The 19,942-nt window shown below is 43.3% G+C and overlaps 1 protein-coding gene across 1 annotated transcript in view; it reads right to left on the bottom strand.

Annotated features, from left to right (window-relative positions):
- Positions 1–1,067: 1,067 nt before the first annotated feature.
- The window catches only part of LASP1 (LIM and SH3 protein 1), a 36,610-nt gene continuing 17,735 nt past the window's right edge, over positions 1,068–19,942 (bottom strand). The window contains exons 2-7 of the mRNA XM_075846868.1: positions 18,686–18,780; positions 9,715–9,799; positions 7,296–7,403; positions 6,509–6,662; positions 5,356–5,459; positions 1,068–3,446 (exon numbers count right to left, since the gene is read on the bottom strand). Of these exons, the coding sequence (XP_075702983.1) occupies positions 3,273–3,446; positions 5,356–5,459; positions 6,509–6,662; positions 7,296–7,403; positions 9,715–9,799; positions 18,686–18,780 (720 nt within the window). The 3' untranslated portion in view covers positions 1,068–3,272. The remainder of the gene's footprint in view (positions 3,447–5,355; positions 5,460–6,508; positions 6,663–7,295; positions 7,404–9,714; positions 9,800–18,685; positions 18,781–19,942) is intronic.

The raw sequence follows: 19,942 nt of genomic DNA on the forward strand, positions 1-19,942 counted from the left end.
CCTCCTCCTCTCACATTTATCGCTCTCTACAAAAGGAGACTTCAGCTGTGGCTTCACATGTAGTTCTTGCAATATTTATGCAAAATTACCCCTAGATTGTAAGCTCTTCTAGACAGGGCCGGTTAGTAAATACACGCCAGTATGGAAAAACTAATACATCAACTCTCTATTGAAACAATCGCTTTTACAGGCAATATATGTACAGTAAATCACCTTTATTACTGCATCAATTGTGCCAGATTATCAGATATTTCCTGTATTATCAAAGATTAAATCTGTAAAGATGGAGATCCGTCAGAAGGAAAGCTCAAAATAGAGAACACAATCTGATACTATCGGTTCTCTCTGCTCAGTCTTCTGCTTTTATAAAACTTCATATTATATTTTACTTCTGAACTGTCAGACTCTCTGGAGTATCGGAGTTCATATCAAAGAAATGTCATGTGTATGGATATTTATAATGAATGATGCATGTTCATAGAGGCCGTCCTTATTTGCTCATAACATAAATGGATGCACAGCAAGAGGCCTGAGCTGCAACTGACATGCAGATAGTGCTCCCTCTAGTGGTCAACTTTACTGCATGTAATGTGATTGTAGCCATAGCAACTATACAGCAGCACTGGCATGTATCCAGATCACGCTTCCTTTATGGATTGAGCAAGGTCGGTTTGCTGCTCACATTATTTCCTCTACTGCAGAAGACGGTTTGTAATGTTCGCATGCAGCGTTGTTTTGAGTTGTTTTGAGTTTACTACAAAAAAAAAATACAAATTTAGTCTTAGGAAAGATACTGACACCCAGAGAGTGTGTCCTCCAGACATCACAATTATAGCAAGTCACCTCTTCATGCAAACACAGCGCCTTCTAGTGGTAAACTTTACTGAATGTGAAATCTGCATGTAAACAAAAGGTCAATCCTCCCTCTGACTACAAAGATTTTTGACTAACACAAATAGCTTCAAAATAATGGAGGATTTATATCCAGACCAGAGGAGGCTAAAGCTTGCATTATCCCGACCCAGTTTATGAGCTGCTCCAGAAATAAAACACATGAAAGTCACAGATAAAAATGATATTTTTATTTTCAATTTAAGTAAACCGAGAAAGCTTTTCTTGGTAGCTGCATGATTGATTTTTTTTTTCCCCTAAATGATTATAGGCCCAAGCAATTTGATACAAAGGCTTCCCAGCTGGGGTGTAATAATAAAAATTAAAATGACGATGATTGACATGTACACAAGACAGTAAGGCAGCGGAGGGAGGGCGACTTGGAGGGGTGTCTTATCTGTTCTCCCCTTTTCCGCTCTGGGTAAGAGTGAAAGTGCATTGAATAATGAAAAGAAATGAATTTGGTCCAGTTAGGAATGAAACAGAATAGATATTAACCCCCTGCCTGTAAGAAAATTGTTTTTTTCCTTTCCTGGTCCTTTATTTTGGATTTGGAGGGGAAACCTCCCTGCCCAACTTTTATCCAGTAGGCTTATATGTATAACGAGGCGGCATGCCTCTACAATAATTTTTTTAGCCTACGCCGCCCCGCCCCCCCCCACCGGATGATGAAGATGTCACACTGCTTAGTAAAGGAATGTATGAAGTATAGTTATAGTTCTGTGGAATTCCTCATCTCTCACCCAGAATTCACATTACGTTCCAGTTACGTTTGCTCTACTAATTGTGCTTTAAATAAACGTGACCCCAGGAAGATTGAAAGGATTTGTGCTTGGTCCCCGACATGACAGATCACATGTGGGAATCTCCCTGCTCCATACTGCTGGAAGTGTATCCGAAGGACGAGGTGGAAGAGCTGAGCATGTGCAGAACCAGGACTCGAGTGGAGACGTGCCCTCTACAGAACCCACCTGTCTGTGCATGAGGGGATTGGGCCAAAGCAAATAAGGCAGATAAAGAAAAGGGCAGAAGAAATTTGGCTCAAGACGCATTTGGTTGAAAGTCAGCACCAGAAAACTGCCACAGCTCATCATAAGACAAACAAGTCATAACGCCCATGATATAGGAAAGGAGAATCCTGGTTATCCCAGTAATTCATCAATAAAGGTGATCAGCACCTGCATTACTCTAGCTGGGATGTGGGGGAGGGGAAGAAATAATCTGTCTGTTCTCAACCACTAGAAAACCTTTGTAACCTCCAACACAGCTCTCTCCCCGTCACTATATAGGGAGCAGCCATGGAGAAGACACAAGCTGAGCGCCTACAAATCACATGGTTGTCATTAAAAAGTGAAGACTTTTCCATTGGTTTTCACTTGGAAAACTGTCCCTTTTATGTTGGCTAATTGTTATTAACTAAGCCCTAAATTCTATGGTGGCGGTCCAAAAAAATGGGGGAAAAAAAATATACATATATATTTATAAAATATACTGAGATGTGAAAGAGAGGGATGGAAAGAGGAAAGAAAAGGTAAAATATTATAATTAAATCTTTTAAGCTGTTTACTAGTCAGCTAAACTCTATATAGATTTTATAGTATTTCCTGAAATAAAATGGCACATATCCTGCAAGGTTAATGGTTGCGGCAAGGTCTGCCTTGAGAAAAGTGCAGCTACCTCTTAGGCCCACTTTGCACCCTTTCTTCGCCAGAGAGGAGGGTGTTGCTTTTTCAGCTACAGATCGATCATTTGTATGTTTCTCTTACTTATCGCTCATGCCTGCTGCACGTATGGAAGAAACTTGCACGAGGATGTGATACCAGAACACGGAAAAAAAAATTTTTTGGAGGAAATGCAATAACGTGTCAAGTGCGGTTAGGAGATATGACACAGCCTTGCCATATTTCCATACTATACATTAGAAGTTCAGATATATATAAAAAAAACAAACAAACAAAAAACTAGGATGATAACCCTTTGTCACAAAAAACCCAAAACAAAACCGTTCCTAAATGGGAATTACATTATAAATTGAATGGAGTAAGTAGATTCCACCTCATCAATTTGGAAGGAGGGGCACAAATTTCAGGAATATATGTACTGAAAATATTAGGGAAAAAAAAATATTTTATACCAGTGCAAAGCGCATAGACAATCAGACATAAGAGAGAGGGAATGAAGCGGGAGGGTTTTCCTCAGTGTGCTCCCTCCAGTGACTAAAGAAGAAGGAAGAGGTAATTTTCTCTTTGGGCGCCAGAGGGCAGCAAAGAGGGAATGCTGAAACCGGGAGAGGTGGAGACCACCCTTCCCAAAGCTGGGATAGGGCTGCACTGGAATGCTTTATGATTGTGTGAGAAAGAGATGAGGCGCGTTCTCCCCAATTAGTAGGATTCAACGTAATTTGCAGGAAGCATGCCCGTATCCCCTGTGCGCTCCACGGTTCCATACATCCATCCATCATCAATCTGCTGCACATTGATAATAGTGTCACCATCCTGGAAGGAGACCTCGTCTTCATCTGCTGCGGTGTAATCATACACGGCTCTGAAACGTTTCTGTCAAACGAGAGAGAAAAAATATGTAAAAAAAACAGGAATAAGCTTATTAGATGACCCATAATGCCTTGCAAGTACAGTTATTTATATACAGGACATATGCAACCAATCTGACCAGCAAGCTTATATTTTCCACTTCCAGGATGTTGGTTATTAAAGGGGCGTGCATCACGGTAATGATGGGAATGGTTTTCCACATGGAACATTATTCCTAATCTTCCAAATACCATTTGTTTGGTATGTATTTACTTATCAACACTTATCGGTATTGAGAAGAAGCTTAAAGAGGCTCTGTCACCAGATTTTGCAACCCCTATCTGCTATTGCAGCAGATAGGCGCTGAAATGTAGATTACAGTAACGTTTTTATTTTTAAAAAACGAGCATTTTTGGCCAAGTTATGACCATTTTTGTAGTTATGCAAATGAGGCTTGCAAAAGTCCAAGTGGGTGTGTTTAAAAGTAAAAGTCCAAGTGGGTGTGTATTATGTGCGTACATCGGGGCGTTTTTAATACTTTCACTAGCTGGGCATTCTGATGAGAAGTATCATCCACTTCTCTACACAACGCCCAGCTTCTGACAGTGCAGATCTGTGACGTCACTCACAGGTCCTGCATCGTGACGGCCACATCGGCACCAGAGGCTACAGTTGATTCTGCAGCAGCATCAGCGTTTGCAGGTAAGTCGATCTTACCTGCAAAACGCTGATGCTGCTGCAGAATCAACTGTAGCCTCTGGTGCCGATGTGGCCGTCACGATGCAGGACCTGTGAGTGACGTCACAGATCTGCACTGTCACAAGCTGGGCGTTCTGAAGAGAAGAGGATGATACTTCTCTTCAGAGCGCCCAGCTAGTAAAAGTATTAAAAACGCCCCGATGTACGCACATAATACACGCCCACTTGGACTTGTACTTTTAAACACACCCACTTGGACTTTTGCAAGCCTCATTTGCATAACTACAAAAATGGTCATAACTTGGCCAAAAATGCTCGTTTTTTAAAAATAAAAACGTTACTGTAATCTACATTGCAGCGCCTATCTGCTGCAATAGCAGATAGGGGTTGCAAAATCTGGTGACAGAGCCTCTTTAAGATTGTATGAGCTTAAAAAAATAAAAATAAAATCTTTTTTTTTTCCAGAAACAGCGCCATTCTCCATCATAAGCTGCGTGTGGTATTGCAAATCAAACCATTTAAGGTGCTTAGCTGCAATACGAGAACCAGACAATGTAGGTAGTTGAAAAAAAAATAAAATTTTTTTTTTAATCTAATCTCGTATAACCTCGGCATGCAAAAGTTGGAACAAATAAAATAAGTAAAAAAATAAATAAATTTATATATATATATATATATATCTGTAACCCAGTAGCTGATAGGTTTGAGAGACTCATTGTGCAATGCTATATACAAGCTAGGGATCAGCGTCACCATGGGTCATGGCGGGTAGGACCAAAGCAGTTTTGATGTGTAATTTGTGGTCCATGAAAAGTTTGAGATCAAAACTGAGGAACCACGCCTTAAACTATAGTGAAGCGGAGTTCCTTTGCATTTACTCGCTGTACTACGGCTCCTACTTGTACATACAGTACAGTTAGGTCGGTCACATGACGAAGAGTCGTATCATCATCAAAGAAGACTGTGCAACTAGACTTTCGGTCCCCCGGCAACGCTATAGAAATCTATGAAAATCTCAGAATCAGCGCGACAGGAGAACGGAATGTATATTAGGGAGTGTACCGCATACTGCAGTGACTACACGGCTAATAATTTTTGGTCCCCGCATAACCCCTTTAACATAATTGAGATAGCCAAAATGAAGGCAGAGTTGCCATTTTCAACCAGATCAACCTACAGAATGGTAATCCTCAATAGGATACAAGTAATAGTATCACTGAGAAAGCGTACTCACCCCTCCTGCTGGGGCGCTGTGCTGAGTAACGACAGGAGCTGCTGGCTCATGGTAACCATATTTGGGGGGCTGCGGCTGCGGTTGTTGCCGGTGATGTTGATAAGCTATTAAAACAGCAAGAACACAAATTATAATGTTAATGAAATCATCTGCCTTAATTGTCATCGTTCAAGTGCTAGGTCGGCAGCTGTTGTGGAATTACAAGTTCCAGCAATTTATAGAATATGCATTCCCATTCTACAAGCCCTATAAGGGGAAATAGAGGTCATACGAGGGGGGCGGGCGAGTTCCCCACCTGATTGAAGCGGAACTGCAGTATCACAAAGGTGACACCGTTTCTGGGAGGGGGGTAGAGCATAACCTTTAATTCTAATTCTGGACAACCCCTTTAAATCCCAAAAGAGCTGCAGACATACAGGCCACCTAAAACGATAATCCAGTAATGGTTTTCATCTGTTCAGATCAGAAATCCAATATTTTATTAAATATCACAAAGGCAAGGACATCTTGCCAGGAAAGGATCAATTTTTGCCATGGAAAAACATTCATTCTATCAAAACTCGTAACCGCTGCATTAACCCACGACAACTATGACTAGCAAGCAAGAATAATCGATCCGCATACTTTTCTAGTGATATATGAAGTTACCCGATTCTAACCTCATAAGTAGCCCGATAATGGCTGTCAGCAGTCATCCTCTGACCATGCATGAGCCCAATACCAATCTCCCTAAGGCCACTTTTACTACATACATGCCGCAACCTCTATCGGAGTGCCTGATGCCCGCTGCAAAATTGTGGCATGAACAGCAGTGACCCCTCAGCGTCATCTCATGGATCTATATCCAGGCTGCTCAAAAAACTGATCCAAATGTCCAGAAAACGAGCAAAATACGTGTGTCTCAAAGGACTATCATGTTCTGTAATGCTCAAGTAAGTTCAGCCTGAATTCCCCTTCATTTCCCCAAATCCATTGACTATACTAGAGACAAACACCATGCATCTGATCTGATCTGCAAAAACCCCACATAATAGAACAAACGGTTTTATGGCGGCAGAGCTCCGTGTCAAAGAGCAATAAATATCTGAATATCCCTCAAAGGCTTTCAAGGACATAACCAGAGAATGGCCCTATACACTCATAATTCAATTACCTGAGCTACTGGCCGGGGGCTGATGGGGCGGCATGCTCTCTGAGGGGGGTCGGCGGTAATTGGTAACTTCTTCTGACCCTCTGCGGTCCATATCTCCTGCATCAACGGATGAATTTCCCATCCGGCTCTTCTCAAATTCTTCATGATATTTAATCTACAAGAAGAAAGAATTATTAGGGTTACCACACGATATGCACAAGCAAGCCTCCGCTGAAAAGTCTGGTCCCACTACATTAACCATTAAGGTACCACGGTAGCTTTTTAGATATCAACAGTGGCTGCTATGCAAAAATGTGCACGGTTCTGCTGAATGTATACACTATATATCACTATTTCAGAATTGAATCTGAATTAGGATCATGGTTAGGGTCCTCGGAAAGGCAGTTTTATCTACACACATCATTTTCTAGCAGGAATTCCTCTTTGAAGGGGTCGTCTCCGAGACATCCCCTTTCATAACAGGGACGCCGGAACCCCCGGAAAACAGCTGAAATTGCAGAGGGGAGGACGCAGCTAGCCAGATATTTCTGCTACAGGCGAAATGTATTATATGGCGGCTATTCAGAGGATTTGCCATCCATATTAATACATGGTGGGCTTCGGTCCACCAGAACAGGAGCTGTTCTTACAGAGCAGCCCTTCGTTCAGGCTCATAGACTGGTATCCCAAGCAGGGGACCCCCTCTATGATGTCTATATGCCGTAATAGGGAATATGAACAGGGGTTATCTTCATGAGCTGGGGATACCAGCACCCAGTGAGGGTGGGGGGCTATTCTGGATACTCACATTACTGATCTGGTCCTGTGTCTTCTTAATTCTCTGCAGCTCTGGAGTGTCGGCCACCACACTAAATCCCTTGCCTTTATTCTTTTCAAAGTCTTCCTTGTAACGAATCTAAAAAGAAAAAAAAAAAAAACTGATTATTCGTATTTAGAAGAAAATTCTTGCAAAAAAAGAACGTTTTGGGAGGAGTTTCCACCCTCAGACATTACTGGGCCGGTTGGTGGCTGCCCGTGTTCAGACATGGAGACGGGCAGCTCCATGGCATCACAATCCCAGTCCACATTGCTTTCTCCAAGAGGCTTTGCTTATGTACACAGTATACACTATGTGCTGTGGGAGGACGAGCTCTTGTGATCCATGCATTCAGCTCAGCCACCTACACATTAGGCCATCTATGTATTTGCCAAAACTTATGGAAGGGAAAAATCTGACCTCTCCCTGTAAATAGTAGAATATAAGACAGACAGCAGAAATGTCATATTATTGAATTCCATTTATATAGCAACGACATATTGGGGGGGGGGGGGGGGGGGCGTGAGATGCTGCTCTGTCTCCTTGGACACGGCAACTATGACAACAAGAAAAGCATTTAACCCCTGCATGGCGTGAAGCATTTTATATTGTGATTTCTTTCCTTTCAGAAGAGACTGCGTCACCTTGTATGTTGCTATGACTGCCTGATATGGATGTGGAAGTGAATAGGGAGGACGAGGGATTTCTTGCAGGCTTTGCTATAGTAAGTAGGATTGGGCTCTGTTCACACTAACATCGGTTATTGTGCTTTAGGTTTCCATTACTTTTTGAAGGTGAGAATAGTGTAGCATACTGCGCTATTCGATCCCATAAATAAAAAAATAAATAAAAAAAAAGATGCCTGATGTAAACCGGACTGACCCATTATAAATCAATGTGGGTACAAAAAAAAAAAGATCCTCACAGATCATAAGGAGTCCGTTACGGATCCTGTAAAAATGAAACCCAGTGTGAACGGAGCCTTAGTCAGTTTAATGCTCACTTTGTTCTACATCACCCACCAGCTGCAAAACACTAAGTGATGGATAGAAGGAGGGCGAAGGGTTTCCAACTGTGGCAGAGAAGTTGCCTTTTGCCACTTTTGTCAATCATCGTGTTTGGTATCGTGTTTGGTATTGTAACGATTGTAACAGTTTCAAGCAAATGTAATGCAGAGAGACGATTTTAACCCCTTAAGGGTGCAGCTATTTTGAGCCCTAAAGGGGTATATTCATCTCAGACATTTATGGCATGACCACAGGATTTGCCATAAATGTCCGATAGATGTGGGTCTTACCTATCTCTAGAACGGGGCCCCCTCACACCTGTCCTAACTTCTGCCGCTGTCGCAGAGCTCCTGGAAACAGCTCCCAAGTTATGGAAACAGTAGCTCCAGAGTTGCAGAAACAGTGCAGCTCGCAACGTCCAAGAGGGGAAAACCCCTTTAAAGACGCATAAATATTTTTTATCTTCTCATTTAAAAAGACAAAAAAATAAATAAATACTCTCGATTACGATGCTACCAAATAAATATTTATTTTGTTCAGAATAAATAACGAGCAGGATAAATAACGTGCTCATTTTATCATTAGGGTCAATATGGATGATTGCGATGCTGCTTTAGGTTTTGTTTGTTTTTCTGTAAACTTTGACTTTTTATTTACTTATTATTTAAGTCCCTCTATGGCACTTAACCCAGTGACCCATTGATCGCTTGGATAATATACTACCAAAATTCTGTACTACAGCATTTTCTTCTCCCTTACGCTGACAGGCAGCTTATTAGGTCCTGGCCTTGGAACATGGCAGAGCTCTGGGTCATTATTAAGCCCTCAGCTGCCGAGGCAACCCATTGGCACTCTGCAATCACGTCGTGGGGGTGCCAAAGGGCTTAGAGGGAGTCCCCTCCTCTGTAAAACCACTTGGGTATCTTGGTCAGTATTAATAGCAGCATCTGAGGGGTTAAATGTCTGGGATCAGAGTCAAGGTGTCAACTAGGTGTTACAGGTAATGCAGGTAGGACTGCCCTGCAGTATATCAGTTTAAAGGGGTCGTCTAGATTAAAAAACACATTTCAAATACCCTATTATGGAATTCTAAGTTAATAGAAGGGGGGGGGGGTCCCCGTTCAGGAGCCCCAGCTATTAGCCATAGAAGAAAGAGACTACATAGAGCGTCTATCGATCTGGAGGTCTCGGCTCGTCCATGCATTACACAGACTGACCCTTGAATACAATAGGAACTGTGTAATGTTTTATTTACTTTGCGATTGTGCAGCAGAGAAACGAAACCCTTGAAACAATGGGGCACCCTGTGATCGGTATACAAGCAGGCACAAAGCCACAGGAGAAAAAAAACAATGCATGGGAGAACTCGGGTAGGGACGGGGACGAACGAGGAAGAATCTTACCTGGCTCTGCAGCTCACTCTGCTGCTTCAAGCGGAGGTTTTCTGGAGTGTCAGCCACCATAGTGAAGGATTGTTTGGGGTAATGCCTGGAATTAGGAAAATAAAAAAGAAGGATGAGGAGTTGATAAGGGTTCCCCTTGAGCTGGCCATACATGTTGAGATGCCCCTATTACAATGATTGGGCAAACGAGCCATCATACAAACACTCCTTGTGTAAACAGGGCAACGATCAGCCGATGAACAAGCAAACACTCGATCATCATCTGATCGTTTACGTGGTCAATAAAATGGTCACTAGTCGGCAGCAGTGTAAACAAACAATGGAAACACTGGGTCGCTGGCACATCAGAGCAGATAAATTTCACATAATATAGTCGTGAATGCAATAGGGACCAGCTGTTTACACTGCTTGCAATGTGTATGTCACCAGTCCCTGCAATGTCTGGACTGTACAGGACTGATACATTTTCACATGACAAAGTTTCGGCAGTCTATGGGGAAGTTCAGAAGGGGCATCGGAAACTAAACAATTTAGTCACGGCCGTGGCATACTCATGTAGTCTGATCCCATTTGCAATCGTCAGCTTGGAGACAGTCACTACTAGAGGGAGCATAGGAGCTTACTGCATATGTTTATACATTGGACTCAATGACACCGTATGTAGTAAGCGCCCTCTAGTGGTGGCTGCAGGCAGTCAGAATGTTATGGTTTATATCTATGTCTATGCAGCGAATTTGGAGCTCTGTAAAAGAAAAACCGCACTCCAACTAAAAGCTAGGATCTCCGCTAAAAATATATTTTTATAAATTAATCAGCACAAAAACTTGGACCTAGAAACGACATTATATAAAAAAAGGTGGATATTTACTTTAAGGATTACGTTAGGAGATTTCTTAAACATTACTTCCCTAATATAACGTTGTTATAGGGATCCCTCACGAGCAATCCAAAGCCAATGTGAAACGCGGATTTTAGGTGTGCAAGACTTGTAAATCTTAATGAAATTGTGGGATGTTGAACACACGTAAGACTGCCCTCCATTTCGTATAAGGGAACATATCCTAGTAAGCAGACACCTGTGACAGGCCGCTGCCAAGTGTTTCATTATTTCTGGTCTATTCCAGCCACCTTGTAACGTAATAGTAGACTGCTGCATCTAAGCGCACAGCCAGGATCACGGTCAGTATTAAGGGCATATATTGGGGTGGGTAATACCCCTGCTTAAAGCGGCTGTGCACCCCTAGGTAAAGTGCTTTTTGGTGGTAAGAATAGTGATAGCCCCCCATCTCTTCTAAGGACGCGGCACAGTACATAGATCCGTATATAGTTTGTTTTTTTTTTTTCTTAAGGTTTTGCAGCTAAAAGCAGCACAAATACTGAACCTCAGTGGCCACAGGCAGGAAAGGGGGTTCCTATAGCCAAGGTAACGCCTCCAGTGTGCTGAGCACGAGCGGTCTAATAACTTAACATGGGACTTGTGAAGGGTTCATAACGCCCTTTATGGTTTAAAAGGTGTTCTCTGAGATTCAACCCCTTAAAGGGATTGCACAGATGAACTTAATGACGGATCTGTCATGAGCGGGTGCTAGTCTCTGCTCTGCAACATATATACGCATCTTGGGATCTCGTGGGTACTGCCTAAAAGCCGCTCTGGAGAAAAAACGACTTTGCCCCTCATTGAAATCAACGGTAGGCGGTTGCAGAAGTTTTTTTGGCGCTGATTCCGACGTGGTTTCCGCATCAAAATGAGCACCAAAAAACTCTGTGTGAACTGGGCCTTAGATGCCGGGTTCAATGGCAACCAAAATATTGAAGGTGTTTAAAAGACAGACGGCTGATGGGTTACCATGGCAGCCGGGGACCTAACAAAGGTCTGCCGTCGGTAACTGCCCGGAATTGAATGAAGTTTAATAAAAATAAAAAAGTAACCTTTCAAAAAATGTAAAGAAACAAATCCCTTTTTTTCCAGAATTATTTTAAAAAAAAACAAAAAAAAAACTGACATATTAGGTACCGTTGGGATCGTAATGACCCGTAGAAGAAACATACTGCACGATGCACGGCATAAAGTAAAAAAATTACTAATTTTTTGCATTCCCTTCAACTCATCCTGCAAAACACAAGCCACCGTACAACTCCATCAGCGGAAAAATGAAAAACCGACGTCCACTGTTGAAGAAGAATGATTGTCACAATGTGTTTACAGTGTGAAGCCCCCAATAAACAACTTCCCGTGTCTCCGCTCCGTGGACCCCATTAACAATAGGTATAGGTAGTCACATGAATCTGGACTTTATTCTCGCTCTGTCTTTTACTATTCCATCTTATGCGGTCTAACAACTGTCTCGTCAGGTTTACTGAAGCAGCAGAACACAGTGATACATACACATCCTAGTGGGTGGGCTTGTAAAGTCGCCACACGGATGTTTTGTATCCTGTCCACAGGGCGACAGGAAGCGGCCGGGCCTACGCATAGGTGACCATTTGCAGCACAAGGGGCGTTTCATCCCTGACCACAAGTCACATCCGCTCCAACTCTTATGACTATTTATAGACAGTTACAGCGCTGATGCTTAGTCAGTACAGGGCGTCATAACCCGCAGCAGAAAAATACACATCCTGTCATAGAAATAAGCTAGAGATTGAAAAAAAATAAAATAAATGGGCAGTGAAGATTGCAGCTGAGTCTGAAGTTCAGAGCAGGCCTAGGGGTCACAGATCAGGGAAGATAAGACGCTGAAATAGATAAGGCATCATGAGGAGGGGGTGATGGTATGTGGAGAGCGTCTCAAACTAGGCATATGTGAGATAAAACAGCGATTGTATGGGGGGGGGGGTGGTTATTTCTAAACTTCCTGTCAACTGGCCCACTGACAAACACTACGGTCAGACTCTTCACTACCAATAGTGGCTGATAACAGGGAAAAATAGACCACACTCAACAGCATAGTAAATGGACCTAAGATCCGTTCACATGAATCATTCAGCAATCATTACATTGTTGTTACGATACTCTGTGGGCACGATAAGAATTGTGAAGTGGCATTACCAGACAAACTTTCTGGTATTGGAAAGATTATCTGATCAGTGAGAAACTAAGGCCCTGTTCACACGGTGTGTATTTGACGCGTTTGTCGGCACGTAAAACGCATCAGAAAACATGATTTAGTCAGTGCATACAGCGCGTTGTTTTTACCCGGGTGTTTAAAAACGCATTGTGTAAAAAAAGAAGCGTCAACAAATTCAGTGGCACTTAAAACGTGACGAAAACACGACTAATTCTCATGGTCAATAGGAGTCCTTATTGCGCACCAAAAAAAAAAGGTGTCAAAAGCGCGCACAAGTGCAACGTAAACGCGTCAAACACACCTGTAGTTTAAAAAGTGCTAGCGTTTTTGACACATTTACACGTTGGTTTTTTTGAGCGCCGTGTGAACAAGGCCTTAGTGTATGCCAACCTGGGTAGAAAAATGGCAAAACACTGACTAGTAGTAACCTCTGCGCAGAAGTGCTCCCCTTCCAGCAATGCATTTTTTCAATGCATCTAGGGCTACAGAGCTACATGACACATAGTGGAAGACGCCAGTCTGTGACCCATTAGCCCTGTGACCCGACATAGCAGAGAGAGGGTGAAACTTTCATGTTTCTGGAATGACTGGAATCTGCCAACCCCCCTCCCCATATCACCCTCCCCCTCTTGAAATGGTAGGTTGCAGCAATGCCAAAGCAGACGTAAAGTGGCGACACGCCCTGATCAGCATAGACATGCTTTAGATGTATTGTTCAGGTATACAGCCCCACAATGCCAGGGGGTCATGACTAAAAATACTATATACAGCACAGTCCACTACTCATAAAATCTCTTCACAGAGCAGACTGTACTACAAGTCTCAGCAGGTCCTTCCAGCAAAAGTCTGAGCAGGCTGAAACCTAAGGGTATGTTCACATGCTGTGTTTTCAGGCGTAATTTGGGGACTAAACGCCCCGAAATACGCCTGAAAACCGGTAGCTAAATGGCTACAAACATTTGCCCATTGAATACGATGCAAAAAAACGACATTTCCTTCAGACGGGGTGTTTTTGTGTCAACGGAAAAACAGCTCCGAAAAAGTCAAGAAAAAACGCCTCAAAAAAGCGTTTTCAGCTTCAAAAACAGCTCAAAATCAGAGGCAGTTTTCTCTGAAAACAGCTCCGTAACCTTCAGCCATTTTTTACTTTGCGTGTGAACGTACCCAAGAACATTAGTGTCAGCATCTCCCCAGCCTGAAATGGCTGATAACAGAGAACAATGGACTGTATTTAAGCACACAGCAAATGCAGAGACTTTAGGTTTAATAAGATGATGACAAAAGCCGTGAATGATCGCTTTGGATCTGTAAGAACGGACCGTGCTCTTCGGGGAAGACGCTGCGTGAAGGACGGAGGCTGCCGCAGACGACTGGCACGTAGTCTTCATGGTGTAGGAAACCAAAGTATGAGTGGGTGACTGCCGACAATATACCTGTATGGCATATCCAGGAATAGTATATAGATCATTTTTAATGGGGTACTCCTATAATAAGTGTTCTGCCGCCCACAGTCTAAGGATTATATACCAAGCAGACAAAGAAAACAAAGCCCCATCACTGAAATATGTGGAAATATTATACATATATCGGCAAACTTATATCAGAACTAAATCCCTTCTTATTATATAGGGTGCGGATATACTGCTAAGGCTTCGTTCACATCTGCGCTAGGGCTCCGTTCCGGCATTTCCGTTACCATTGATTTCAATGGTGATGGATCCGGTGCCAATGGTTTCAGTTTGTCTCCGTTGTGCAAGGGTTCTGTCTAATTGACCGGATAAATTCCGTAAAAACGACCTTCGGTTTCCGTTTGTGTCAGTCAGGGTCCTGTTCAGACGGAAAGCTCCAACGGAACGGGACCCTAGCGCAGATGTGAACGAAGCCTAATAGGAAAAAGCAGCCTGTAGATGGAGGTGCATTGGTCATGATAAGAGACCGGTTCTGTGGTTAGAACAATTATGGAACACTATAGGGGAAGTCTATCAGGTCATTTCCTTTTTTTTGGTGTGTCATTTTTTTCCGTATTTTTTTAGAAGGTTTAACGGGAAAATATAAATCAAGGTCTATGGCCGTAACATGAGAAAATAAGAAGGGATCCTTCTCTATTCCAGAGCTGCAGCCAGTCACCGATAGCCACCATGGGCCGTTACACCCCTACGTGATGAAGTCTTGTCCACGCGGACTGCAGTGAATAGTGGGGTCACCTCCACAGGCTGTAATTGACCGCCATAGTCATGTGATGTGTCATCAGTATAGACAATATGTCATCATGTACAGTTGTAAACAGCCGACAACGGGATCAGCGGGCAGCGGTGGTACTGGCATGGAATCTTCTTTTGTTTTATTTTCTTTAAGTTCTATTTTGGTTTGTCACGAATACATGGACTGAGCACTTCACTAAATGACATCAATGACCCTACAGATGAATGATGGGCATCATGCCATTATTAGAATACTATGCTGTCTATGTACATGACCTGGCCATCAAATAGCGAGCCATGGGAACGATAAATTTACAAGCAGCAACGAGTCCATTACCAATTTATTGATTGTTACACATTGATTGTTAATATGTATTCACACCTTCAAATCTAGGGATAAGGCCTCATGCACATGTAGCCATGTGCACAGCCGTGATTTTCGAGTTGGACGGCCGCGGAGTGTCACCCACGGGCCATGCACATGGCCGCGTGCATTAATTTCTTTGAGCCTGGACCGCAAAACACGGCCGTAATAAGACATGCCCGTTCTTTTTGCGGTCCAGGCTCCTGGGCCATGCATTGACCATGGAAACCACGGTTGTGTGCATGGCCCCATTGAAATAAATGGGGCCACAATTCACCCGCAGATTTGCGGCCGCAAAAATAAGTTAGTGGGCATGGGGCCTAAGGCCTTATGCACAAGACAGAGCTGTATACACTAAGAATGTGCAGCGACACATGGATTCCCTTCAATTCAGTATAATGGCTAGTTCACACCGTTTTCCAGCGAGGTTTTTGATGTGGAAACCGACAAAAAACGTCCGAAATATTCTCCCATTGATTTCAATGGGAGGGGGAGGCGTTTCGCTCGCGAGAAAATGAAGTGTCACGTACTTTCTTCAGGCGTTTCCACCTCTGACCTGGGAGGCAGAGAAATCGGTTTTCACTGTGTTTTTTTCATGCGGCGCTCAATGGCCGCGGCCGAAAAAGGCTTGCAAATTCACATGATGGTTTTGCTCTTAAAACCAGAGGATATGTTACCCTCTTTAATCTTTTTTGGTTTTCCCGTTTTTTTTTTCCTTTTTATTATAATCTTTTTTTATTTTTTTTTCTGCCTGGAGTCACACTGATCCCTGTGGTAACTACTGTCTGCCCGCAATGGGGTCCATGTATAAAAAGCACCACAGACAGATTTTGGGAGTAGAGCTGGTGCGGGGATTGGCTGACACACTTGCACCACATACATGGAGCCTCTGGACGCCAGTATTTGCAGGTCTGCCTGACTTCCGACACTATTCAGTACGTGGTTGAACTTCTCACAAGCACGCTCCAGATTTATAACGTGTGTGACATTTTCAGCACCAGCCTACACAAGCAAAAAGGGACAACATTTCTGTTTATTTTGTCACAAATTGGCTTCAGTTACCAAGCCCCAAAATCCAGTATTTGCATTAAAATTTACATACGAGCCTACACGTCGGCAGAAGACGCAGTTTATACATGTGCCCAATAAGAGCAGTCTTCAGACTCATGTCTCTTCTCCACTGTATGTTATAGTGGCCGCTGACAAAAACGATCGTAAATTATCCAAATGATTTGATGATGAGAATTATGTCAGGTCTCCGATACTAAAATAATTCATTCAGACCAATAAAATCCTGCTCCATTGGTTGGAACATTTATATAGTTTTTCTCAGTCGTCAAAGCTAGAGGGGGGGGGGGGGGTTATTAAATTTGGTGCAAATGAAAAATGGAGAAGTTGCCCATACCAACCAATCAGAATCCAGCTTTCATTTTTCAGAGGCACTTTTGAAAATAAAAGTTGTAATCTGATAGGTTGCTATGGGCAACTACACCACGTTTCCTTTGCACTATTTTTGATAAACATCCCCGGTTTGTTCCAAAATGTTATTCGTGCACGTCACTCTCATAACAAACGGGATAGCAAAAACATTGGCGTGCTGGTTAGACTGGGGTTAATTTTATGTGTGGATTATTTTTAACGGTTTTCTGCACGTACACGGCGGCAGTTAGTCCAGCAGTGTAATAAGGCCTGGCCACTGAAAATGTCTGTCAGAATTGGTAAAACGTGCGTGTATATGACAGGCCACCATTACCACAGTGTGGGGCCGCACTCAATGTCCAATATGTACTGCCTATGAATACCAATTAGACCTAGAAGTCTCTTGGAGCAATACACCCTGTGATTTGCGGGCCCAAAAGCCTGTCAATAACGCTGTTTCAATCACATAGAAGACTAGACACTAGGCCATGGCCGCCTCGCAGGTCTTCCCCATCTACATATGCCAACCACTGATTCAATGTTTTTACAAGTGTTCTACTTTTCACTGGCGTTCAGAGACGCTTTCCCCGCTCATGGACATTAACTGCAGAAGTAAACATGGAGCGTCTTGTGTGGGCAGCTTCAACCCGTACAGACAGATACAACAGTTACACAGACAACACGACATGGGAGCGTCACAGCTTAACCCCTGGAAACATTACGAGGAAGAAATATCAAAACTCGGGCAGGGAAAAGCGGAGGAGTTGCCCATAGCAACCAGAAGGCTTCTTTCATTTTCAAATGGAACTCTGAAAAATAAAAGTATGAATCTTATTGGTTGCTATGGGAACCGGCTTCACTTTCCTTTGCACCAGTTTGGATAAATCTTCCCTATGTATTTTACGAATAAAAAGCTTAACCCTCGAAAAAAAAAAATCTTTAAGTCAACGGGATAGGGAATTATTTTCTGATCGCCAGGACCATCACTGAGAATGGGGGTCCCGAACCCCCTGTTCCTCCTCACTGCTCAACCGAAGTGAGAAAGACCATGAATGGATCGGTTGTCGGGCATGTGCGCTGCCCCTCCATTCAAAGTCTACGGGAATGACGGAATCAGCCAAGTAAATCGCTCGGCTGTTTCTGTCATTCTCATAGATCATGAATAATGCGGCAGGCGCATTCTCGAGCGCTGCTCCATTTAAGCGCCTTCTCATTGTGGGGATGTAGGGAGGAGGATCAAGTGTTTGGGACCCCTGTTCTCATGATCGGTGATGGTCCCAGTGGTGAGGCCCCCAACGATCAGAAAATCATAGTTTATGATTTTGGGAAAACCCCTTTAAGCTCTTTCCCCATATAAGGCACATTTGAAAACCCTTGCCACATTTGAGGGCAATACCGCTAAAAACAGGGATGTTTGGAGGTATGAATATGCCCACCATAGGTCCCACAGGGGATGTGAAACCACTTTCTTACCATCCTAAATGCCATATCAGACTTGTTATGCTACAATACAGGAATAGGGACTGTACCACTGATAACCATGTCAATTTGCCATAACTTCTCCCCGTCAGTGTTAATAGCATTCAAATCCAATGCCCACTTACCTCACCCTACAAAGCCATGAAGGAGAAAAGTGGTCTGTTAGTCGGGGTAGAAAATCCACCCGAGTGTACCGCAACAAAGCATCATAGTCCTGAAATTCTGCATCATGAAAAATGTTTTATGAATGCCTATTACAGAACAAAAAGATCGCCCTAAAGCCATATTTCTAAATAGTGGCCAATTGAATGTGTGTGAATATGTGGTCCCTTTATAAGCAGCAGCTTGTGTTCCCTTCACATGGTATTGAGCGTACAGTGCTGTGCAGTGACGTGTGAGCTGCTGAGAACTGACTACACATTTGGTCATTTGTCACTCACGCGCTACAGTATGGCTTCTTATCGTATCCCTTGTAGTTCTTCATGTTCAGGGTCATCTTGCAGCTCTCGCAGTGGAAGCATGCTTTATGCCAAAACTAGGAGAAAAAGAAAATACACATAGGTGACCTACTTTCACTGCCTGAGCCAAATTGTTTGGATTTCAATCTCATTTCGAGAAAAACATGAGGTTAATAAATCTTATAAGCCGAAACACTGATTAATAGAGCTGCAGCAGCATGTGCTGAAAAAGACGACATCCAACAGAACGAAAACCTATAACACTACACTAAGATATACACAGGACTACGCTCAGATATACAAACCTCTGCATTAGAGTGCGTACGTACGTGTGTGTGTGTATGTGCTACTTCATGTACATACATTCATCGTGGTGCAAATTCATAATATAATAGAGCTGGGCAATTATGACCTAAATCAAAATCACAATTAATTGAACATGTAACCTCGATTATGATTAATGAACGATTATTTAGGCCACACCCTCTATTTGCATGCTACGCCACTAAATTAATATTTATCCCCTGAGCCTACTGTATAATATACCCCCTGCCACTGCCCCCAAACAGTATATTGTCCACATAGTGCTCCCCACACAGAATAATGCCCCCATAGCTGCCCTCCACACAGCATAATGCCCCTATAACTGCCCTCCACACAGTATAACGCCCCTATAACTGCCCTCCACACAGCATAACGCCCCTATAACTGCCCTCCACACATTATAACGTCCCTATAACTGCCCTCCACACAGTATAATGCCCCTATAACTGTCCTCCACACAGTATAACGCCCCTATAACTGCCCTCCACACAGCATAACGTCCCTATAACTGCCCTCCACACAGCATAATGCCCCTATAACTGTCCTCCACACAGTATAACGCCCCTATAACTGCCCTCCACACAGTAGAACGCCCCTATAACTGCCCTCCACACAGTAGAACGCCCCTATAACTGCCCTCCACACAGTAGAACGCCCCCCATAGCTGCCCTCCACACAGTAGAACGCCCCCCATAGCTGCCCTCCACACAGTATAATGCCCCCCCATAGCTGCCCTCCACACAGCATAATGCCCCCCCATAGCTGCCCTCCACACAGCATAATGCCCCCCATATCTGCCCTCCACACAGTATAATGCCCCCCATAGCTGCCCTCCACACAGTATAACGTCCCCCATAGCAGTCTTCACACAGTATAATGCCCTTATAACGGCCCTCCACAGAGTATAAATTCTCC

This window comes from Rhinoderma darwinii, chromosome 13 (assembly GCF_050947455.1).
Source record: "Rhinoderma darwinii isolate aRhiDar2 chromosome 13, aRhiDar2.hap1, whole genome shotgun sequence".
NCBI classification, from domain to species: domain Eukaryota; kingdom Metazoa; phylum Chordata; class Amphibia; order Anura; family Rhinodermatidae; genus Rhinoderma; species Rhinoderma darwinii.